Source organism: Ammodytes marinus (assembly GCF_949987685.1).
Source record: "Ammodytes marinus genome assembly, chromosome: 9".
Classification (NCBI taxonomy): Eukaryota; Metazoa; Chordata; class Actinopteri; order Uranoscopiformes; family Ammodytidae; genus Ammodytes; species Ammodytes marinus.
The window spans coordinates 17,822,270-17,831,853 of record NC_137213.1 but is presented as its reverse complement, the minus strand read 5'-3'; the positions used below and the strand labels follow the sequence as shown (position 1 = coordinate 17,831,853).

General features: G+C 38.9%; 1 protein-coding gene across 1 annotated transcript; it reads left to right on the top strand.

Annotated features, from left to right (window-relative positions):
- Positions 1–1,793: 1,793 nt before the first annotated feature.
- Positions 1,794–9,487, top strand: gtf2b (general transcription factor IIB). The gene is made up of 7 exons (XM_080034361.1): positions 1,794–1,824; positions 3,010–3,122; positions 5,673–5,806; positions 6,162–6,308; positions 6,984–7,113; positions 7,521–7,802; positions 8,947–9,487. Exons 1-7 carry the CDS (start codon positions 1,808–1,810, stop codon positions 9,078–9,080), a joined length of 957 nt encoding a protein of 318 aa, XP_079890487.1. The 5' UTR covers positions 1,794–1,807; the 3' UTR covers positions 9,081–9,487.
- Positions 9,488–9,584: the final 97 nt, after the last annotated feature.

Here is a 9,584-nt window from a genome sequence, read left to right as displayed (position 1 = left end):
CTACACTTACTATGAATAGTTGATAATTATTGGTAGTAATATTAGATGTTTGATTTTTAGACAGATTTGTTTTTTGTTTATTTTTTTTACCATAAATCCTGACCATATCAATGCCTCTTTGTGGTGCAGTGTGGCTTCCTTCAGAGGAGCAGAGCAGTCACAGATTGGTACAGAGTCAGAGACACTGGCTGACACAGTCACACAGCAACTCCACTGGCATTTTTGTCATCAGTGGAATTCTTACGATAAATTGGTGTAGTTTAAAGGTTTTTTGTTGCAGTAGAGACATTTTAATTGGCTTCTAATAAGTATTTTTTTTGTTGTTTATTTATTTTGAACAAAAAATTGAAAAAAAGTATGACCCATCATACAAATACACATAACACAAAAAAACAATAATTATAAAGTGCCATAAACAATATTTATAAAATAAACGTATCGTCTGTGTCCGAAAAGGAGTGGGAGGAAGACTAATCTTGTGTATTCCCACCCCATATTGAACTGCTCATGATTATCTGATATTAATTTATCAGCTTTAAACACCTATTTACATAATGTGCATCAAAATATTTATATTTATACAGTTATCTACTATTTATAAATAAATAAAAAGCCTCACAAAAAAAATTGACATAAAAACAACAAAAGAAAAAACACAGAAGAAAACAAAACCCCAAACTAAAGTCACTTATCCCAATACAATCAGTGTAGCTCGTACCCCACTCAAATCACCTACCCTAATCCCGATATCGTTAAAAACAGGGTTTTTGTACCTCTTTTTACTACCCCAATTCCCAAAAAGTTGGGACGTTATGTATAATGTGAATAAAAAGTATTAAACAGAACACATTATATGTATTTGTTGAAACTGATAAAAGTTATTGTATTTGTAAACATACACACATTTTAAATGTTGTGCCTGCAACTCGTTTAAAAAAAGTTGGGACAGGCATGTTTACCTCTGTGTTACATCAGCCTTTCTCTGAAATGTCTTTTTCCTCTGGAGCCCAAAGGACAAAACGTCCATGATTTACAAAAACAAATTGAAATGTATAGATGTCAGACCACAGCACACTGTTCCACTTTATGTCAGTCCATCTTAGATGAGCCCAGGCCCAGAGAAGTATGCAGCCTTTGTGGATGTTGTTGATATATGGCTTTCACTTTGCATGGTAGAGTCTTAACTTGCATTTGTGGATGTAGCGACAAACTGTGTTTATGGACAATGGTTTTCTCAAGTGTTCCATGGCCCATGTAGTGATATCCTTTATACAATCATCTAATTTTTTAATGCAGTGCCACCTGAGGTCATGGCCATTACATTTTCATTTTGGACATTTCCCCCTAAGTGCAAAGATTTCTCCGGGTTCTATAAATATTTTAAACTGTTGGACTGTTTTCCTCTGAAGTTCTTCCAAAAGTGGTGAGCCTCACCCCATTATTGCTTGTGAATACTGAACCTTTCATATCCATTCATGATATATCACCTGATACAAGTTAACATGTTTATGTGAGAAATTTTCCAAACAGGTTTTTTGTTTTTCATTCTACAGCTTTCCAAATCTTTTAATGCCCCTGTTCCAACTTTCTTGAAATGTGTTGCTGGCATCAAATTCAGAATATGCATATATTTACAAAAATAGATAGAGTTAAACATAAAATATATTGCCTTTGTATTGTTTTCAAGTGACGAGGTTGGGCCTAATGGCGCCCCGTACTTCACTGCACACGTGATCACAAAATGTTATAAATAGAGGTGCCGCGCTCAATTGTTTCGACACTGTACACAGGCGGAGTGAAGAGTGATATGGCGTCGACAAGCCGGTGCGTAGCAACTTCAACAAATATAATACTTTTTTTTGTGTGGCTCTCAGAATGTGATTGTATACAAGTTGTATAGGTAGAGATGGTGTCAGACGCAAATACTAGTTCGTACAAATATAACGGCCTTATTCCTACAGCTAGGTGTAGGGTGTATTGTTCTAGGTAGCCGCTAGTTAGTTAGCTCGTTAGCTGTTTGGATTTTGCCAGAAGTGACTCTCTCTGTCTCGCCGTTACTTTCCCGCACCGCTGTGCTGCTGTTCAATAGACTCGGCGATTATCACGTTAACGTGGCGTCTACTGTACACTTGTTTCCCCGTTTTTATTTGCTCTTTGGCGACACGACACAGCTAGTGTAGTATGAAGCTACATCTCACGCTAACATGTTAACCTACAGTCAGCGGATTGGATCACCCCTGTCATTTGTAAACAATCGCAAATTTCTATCTGCAGCTTGTCTACATTTGGCCTTTACGCAACATCGGTTAACTGGAGTCTTGGAGCATTCTTGGAGCTCGTGGCCTGCTGACGTCAACCAATAATGTGCATTTTTGGCGTTTTCCCATTTCTTGCCACTCATCTTGCGTTTCGGTGCAACCTCTGACTTCGTGGGGAAATGTTTTTATTTCAGTGTGTAAATGCGCAGGAGACAATGGAAAGTGAAATAGCTGAACAATGACGGGTTGCCACTTAACACTTTTAATGTGTCGCTATCGCCACATCATCGTGCCGTTTAGGTTAAATGTTATATTCAGAACATGGATTCAAAGTCTGCTTGTTATTTTTATAACATCAAGCTTATATCCAAACGATAAGTCCACAAACAATCAATCATTAGATGATTAATCAGTATTTATCTTATTTGTTAGCTTATTCCGGCGTCATAATTGTGAGGATGTTGCTCTCTAGAATTGTTCTTTTAAAATTTTTAAATTTAGGGTTTGACCAAACAAATACAGGATTTTGAAGATTTTATTTTGTACTATCATATAACATGATTACATGCCTGAGTTATTAGAAGTGATAATTATTAGCTTAGCTGTTATTGTCCTTTGTTTCCTCCCCGTGAGTCATCTTTTATAAGTCGCACCCTGCTGGCAGTTTGAATGATTATTTCAGCGTTATTTTCCCCCCCAGCAAAGGCAGATGTGTGAAGTGTCTCTTATCTCTTTTTTTTTGCTCCTGCAGTGGAGATGGTCTGACCCTTCCCAGGGTTCAGTGTCCCAACCACCCCGATGCCATACTGGTAGAAGACTACAGAGCTGGGGACATGATTTGCCCTGAATGCGGCCTTGTAGTAGGTCAGTATGATTATTATCATTATTATTATTATATTATTATTATTATTATTATATACTATCTATGGTATGAACTCCACGATCACATGCACTTTGCTTACGAAACAAGATAGCTTTCTGCCTCGAAAGAACGCATTCTTCCTTTCTAATTTTGGTTTCCTGTGGTTGTCTCTTTCTTTATCTCTACTTTATTCAGTTGAACGTTGTCAAACCATCACACACACGCACACGCAGCTTTCCCAGCATGTTTTCATGAACCTGTTTGCTTGCCTTTAAGGCCACTGTTTAGAATTATTCTGCATGTGAAAATGAGTTGAGTTGATTTATTAGTTTCCAAAGCGTGAAGCTAGAACCTGGAAAAGCAGATCACCATAAATCACTTTCTCTGTAATGTATGTCATCAACCTGCCTCTGGATGCAGTCTGTTGCATCTAGCAGTGCTGCCAGTCTCCCTCCGTTTATCCACGCGTTCCAAATTGAATACTCTTTCTTGTAACTATACTAGTACGTAATACGTATACACATACTGCAGCTAGCCATAGATACTGCGTATTGTGGGTCAGAACCTCCAAAAAAGCATGCTGATTTGCACACTGAAAATTGTGACCGGATGTAGTAGGACATCTGGGTATTTTTCAGCATGCTGCATTTGGCCAAATGTATTGGTACAAAATAATTGTTTTTCTGGCATACTTATTAGCACGGAAGCATGGGGATTGGAACACAGCGGCATATTGTATTACGCAAGAATCGATTATTAAAAAAATAAATAAAATAATTTAACATCTAATTCAAACACAAAAGGACACTGATATAAAAATGTAAGCAGCAAAAATGCTGCTAACATGTGATGCAAGCTGGAGGACAAAGCTGTGGACCACAGGAGAGTTCTCCTCTAATGAGCTCCCAGAGCACAGAGCGGGTCTGATGGGAGGCGAGTGACGCCAGCCACTATCTGATGCAAGCTTAAGTCCCCTCTGTTCCTTCTCCCATAGCTTTGGCTTGCCTACAAGGAGATGAATCTTACTTTGCATCCAGAATTTAGGAAGACTGGTGGAAAAATAAAAAATGCTAATAGGATTAAGATATCAAATCTAATCCTCGACGCTGCCACTCGGTTCCAAGAACAGACAGTTGCGATAACTAAGAAAAATAACGACCCATTCAGACAGCATGACCTGCCTTAGTCAAACCTCCTTTGTACATCTCAGATATCTAAGCAAATTATGATTTAGTTTGAATCAAAATATATCATGTTTTTCTGCTTCACAACATAGTGATGAGAAAATGAGAAAGAAGTGAGGTTGTGTAAAAAAATTAAGTTAGACTTAAACCCACAGTACTGAGTGTATAGTATTGAAATGTACAGGAGGATTAAGACAATATTTAGACTATGTTCAGACTGAGTATTTGGAATTTTGCTGAATGTGGCGTCATCTTCTTTTTAATTATATTCCAGAGGGATGTAATACAGCCAGCTGTGTGTGTGTGTGTGTGTGTGTGTGTGTGTGTGTGTGTGTGTGTGTGTGTGTGTGTGTGTGTGTACTAACTGTTTGTATGTAAAGCTGATTTAACCCATTGATGACGGCTGCTGCGCGATGCCACATTGCCTCTCCTGCCTGATGCTGCATCGTGCAGCATTGTTACTTTATCTAATTTTCATGGCATGCGCAGCATAGAATGCACTGTCATTGGTTCAAATACACATGAGGTGGGTTTTGTTGATTTTTTAAGACCACGTGACCACCCAAAAGTTGTGTGGTTTGCCGAAAATCACATCAATCAAAAAAATTAAAAATAAAACAAAATAATAAAAAAAAATAAGCCGGCTGTGTCAGCGATAGTGTATTACAGAACAGTTAATGGCGTTTTTGGTGCGCAGAATCAAGGTCCACTATAGGCTACTGACGAAAATCACACTAAATATTTTATATTATTTATTCTTTTTTTTCTCCCCCATCTAATTTTGACGATTTTTAGAAACATTTGTTGGTGTGTAAGCGCTAATGGAGCATGTTTAAATAAAACCTGTGAACCTTAACTTTTAAATGTATTTTATTTCATGTTTCTATGTGCTACACAGGCTTAGATATTAAGGTTTTGGTAGACTTGACAATTCGTACTATTTTTTCAGAAAACCCTCAGGCATTAATGACATGCATCCTAGATTGCCATAGTCATCAATGGGTTAAAAGAACATTTAATAAAATCTGTAATGTTTACATACTAAATAACTGCATTACACCTCTCCTGTTTCTACCAATCAAGGAAGAAAAATAACTTGTTTTGGAACAGCAGATGTGCCTAACAAAAACAAGAAGGATGTTTATTGAAATCATATCCAGTTAAATTCAGTCTCGATTTGGGGTATCTAGTTCCGTCTGAAAAGAGAAATTTTAGATTTCAGTTTTATAAGAATATTGTTTGTCCAACTTTGATACATGAATGTTTAAATGCTCAATCTTGTGCAATGCCTATTTGCTTCCCCCAGGTTTATGTTTCAGTTTATGTATGGTATATTTATTCTGAATGATCGGAACCATTTCTGCTCAGGTGACCGTGTAATCGACGTTGGCTCGGAGTGGAGGACGTTTTCCAACGACAAAGCCCTCAAAGATCCATCCAGAGTGGGAGACGCCCAGAACCCGCTGCTCAATGGAGGAGACCTAACCACCATGATCAGCAAGGTGAGAGATGGCTGCGCCCACAGTTATTTGTTGGTGTTTGCAGGTCAAATAATTGGAAGGATGTCAAAAGATATTTAGGCAACTATTTAACCTGTGTTCAGATGTACATGCAGAGGTCACATTGTGCTAAAAACACTCATGGCATTCAAAGTTTTGGTTATACTGTCACCATTTAAATTGATATAATCGGACACTTGGTTTGAGAAGTGATGCAGAAACATTTGTGTCGCTGTCTAGTAACATCTGCTGCAGCTGCAATAGCAGTTAACCACATCCTTCTAAGTTTTATAATGGTGTCTCTTGAAATAACAATCAAGAGAATTTGACTGATAAACTTCTGTTTGCTCCAACACAGGGAACGGGCGCTGCTAGTTTTGATGAATTTGGTAACTCCAAGTACCAGAACCGGCGGACCATGAGCAGCTCCGACCGGGCCATGCTCAACGCCTTTAAAGAAATCAGCACAATGGCAGATCGCATCAACCTGCCCAGGAACATCATCGTAAGTATTTGAAATATCACAATCTCACACACTGTCTGTGAGTGTGTGTGATCTGTGTCTTGTCTGCCCTCCTTTTTCCTCCTGTCCACTTGGTTATGTCTTCCTTGTCAGAAATGGAAACTGATCTTTTTTTCCGGTGAAATTCAAAACCACGCACCTACCTCTGGGCAAAACATGGCGAGCAAGAGAACAAGAGAAATTAATCTTTCTGTTGTAATTCTGTGGTTTATTGTTGAAGTGTCTGGAAACGGAAGTCGACCACAACTGTCTCTTATTTGGGTTAAAGACTTGTTTCCTGTCTTAAAGGGTTGTACAATGACGGTGGTTTTGTTAATTTTACTCAAGATTTCTTGTTGAAAAAAAAAAAAAATGCCATTTAAAAATGTGAACTGAGCCAAAGGTTGGCATCTCCGACTGATACTAGAACAGCATAACTTGACTGTTGTCATTTTGTTTTAGAGGCAGTGTGTTGAAGAAGCAAAGAAAAAACCTAGAACTAGTTCTCAAATTTAGTTTCTCAAAACCAGTACAATAATTCATTTTATATACTATTTAATTTATTTTAAGACATAATAATTTAAGCATGTGATTGAATGTGGGAAGACCTTCAACGAGGCCTTTTTATTACAAGGGTGTTAAAGTAATTGGTGAGCTGTGAATGTTTTTGCTCTGCAGGACAGAACAAACAACCTATTCAAGCAGGTGTATGAACAGAAGAGTCTGAAGGGGCGTGCCAATGATGCCATCGCTTCAGCCTGTCTCTACATCGCCTGCAGACAAGAAGGTGTACCAAGAACATTTAAAGGTTAGAGAAACAGTTTTTCAAATGTTTTGTTCTAAATCTTACTTCACGACAAATATCATTGTTTTCAGACAGTATAGAAACACATTATCCATGTGTTATGGCGGTAATTTGATGTATAGATATTGTTCCCACATTTTCCTGGAAGAGGTGCAGACACACAATCCCTTAAGTGCTTCTCAATGGGATTTAGTCTGTGGTGTGTAATTTGCCACCATTAACTGAAGGCAATTAGATTCCTGTCCCTACGGTTTCAGAGAAGAAAACATTCTAATTATAAAAGAAAAGGAAGCACAATTGGTGCACTTTGCCTTATAGTACAACAGGACAAAAAAAAAAAAAACTGAATAGAGACATGTGTTCCACTTCACTCCATCTAAACTAGTGTCTCCCCACGCTCCCTCCTACAGAGATCTGCGCCGTCTCTCGGATCTCCAAGAAGGAGATTGGCAGGTGCTTCAAGTTGATCCTGAAGGCCCTGGAGACCAGTGTGGACCTCATCACCACCGGAGACTTTATGTCCCGCTTCTGCTCCAACCTGGGCTTACCCAAACAGGTGCAGATGGCCGCCACCTACATCGCCCGGAAGGCTGTGGAGCTCGACCTGGTGCCCGGCAGGAGCCCAATCTCTGTGGCTGCAGCCGCCATCTACATGGCCTCCCAAGCCTCTGCTGAGAAGAAGACCCAGAAAGGTGAGTGACATAATGCAGTGAGAATATACAGATAGCCCAATGTTGTGAGTTCAGGCCAGAGGTGGGAAAACTACTTCAGTTAAAGGTAGTCAGCGATTCTGGACAATGCGTTTTGTCAAAATCAATGAATATCTCCTCATTATCCTGTCTGTGCTCTCTGTGCACTGAAAACAAATCCACTGTTAATACACAGCCTAGGTTCAATAAAGGGGCATGTTGCTAGCTACGAGGGGACCCCTTTGTTTTACATACCAGTTTAGAGCCTAGGCTGTCTATTAACACCAGAATATATTTCAGCGCACACTTGAACGAGGACAGAAAGCATTGCGAGGAGGTTTTCACAGATTTTGACAACAATCATTCTCCAGAATTGCTGACTCCACCTCAATTGGACCTATACAAAGATTTTGGACCCAATCTGAAAACCCACCCAAACCCTGCATGCATGCTTACATTCATTCTCAGGTCTGATTTCAATGGTCAGAGCCTGATAAACTCCAGAATAATGAGTCCTGGTTCAAAATGCAGTTGACCCTTAGACAGAAGGGGGAACGTCTGCACGGATGACATGTTGAACTGATCAGAGAGATATGAGTCATTTTCCCCACCACTTCACACTCTGCAACTCTGTCTGCCTTCTAAAACACATTTCCTCCTGAGACGATGGAGAAACACTTCAGATCTGGTAGTGAGTCCTCTGGGATCCACTCTGGGTTTGAGACATATTGACACTTATAGATCTGATTAGATTTAATATAATTTGGACCAGGTTTGTTTAAGATACCAGAAACCTAACCGAAAACGTATATACAACGATACATTTTGTGTTACTGAGTCAGCTGTAGTATACAGAAGGTGTCTTTTGTAAATCAAACCATAACAGCATTAAAAAAAACATTGATTAAGGGGTGTAGTTTTAATTTGTCAGTTTTGTTGTTGTTGGCTTGTATTCCCATGAACAACTGCAAATGCCTGCTGAACTGATGGGTTCCTTAAATCAGAAAAGTTCTATTCTCCTACTATTTTTGCCCACTTAACATTTTGAAGCTATAGAAGATTTCCCCCAGTTATTGAATTGAACATGCAGCAGGTGACGGATTGTAAAAGATTCAAGAATTGAACCTCGTGTGTGACTCTTCCACAGAAATCGGGGACATTGCCGGTGTGGCAGATGTAACGATCAGACAGTCATACCGTCTCATCTACCCACGCGCTGCAGAACTCTTCCCTCCAGACTTCAAATTTGACACACCTGTCGACAAGCTGCCTCAACTGTGAAGACGACCCTCCCTAAGCAGTCATATTTTTCTGCTGTACTTACAGGATTCTAGTCTCTTCTTTTTCTAAAATCATATTTGTGTTGGATTTGGAAGATTTCCCTTGTCCCTCCCAAGACTTCAAGCCTTTTGTCAAGGCGCTCTCACAGGAATAAAACGGACACATTCCAGTGCTTAAATAAACAGCTTGCAGACTGTATTTACAGTATTTCATTTGAGTGTATATACACTGTATCATGTATATATGTCCAAGTGGGAAAATGTAATTGATTCTTGCAATTTTAGGCTGGTTTCATACTGTATACATAAAACTTTGTTTTTGTAGAAAAATTACCAGGTTCTATTTTGTTAGTTTGTTTGAATTGATTCAAGTAATTTAAAAAAAATTAAAGATTTTCATTAAAGCAATGTTATCTGCTCATTGTTTGAAAGACAAATATTTGCATGAATCCTGTTCTATCATATTAACCTCGTCTTTGTGATCACCTGAATACGGAAAAACTTT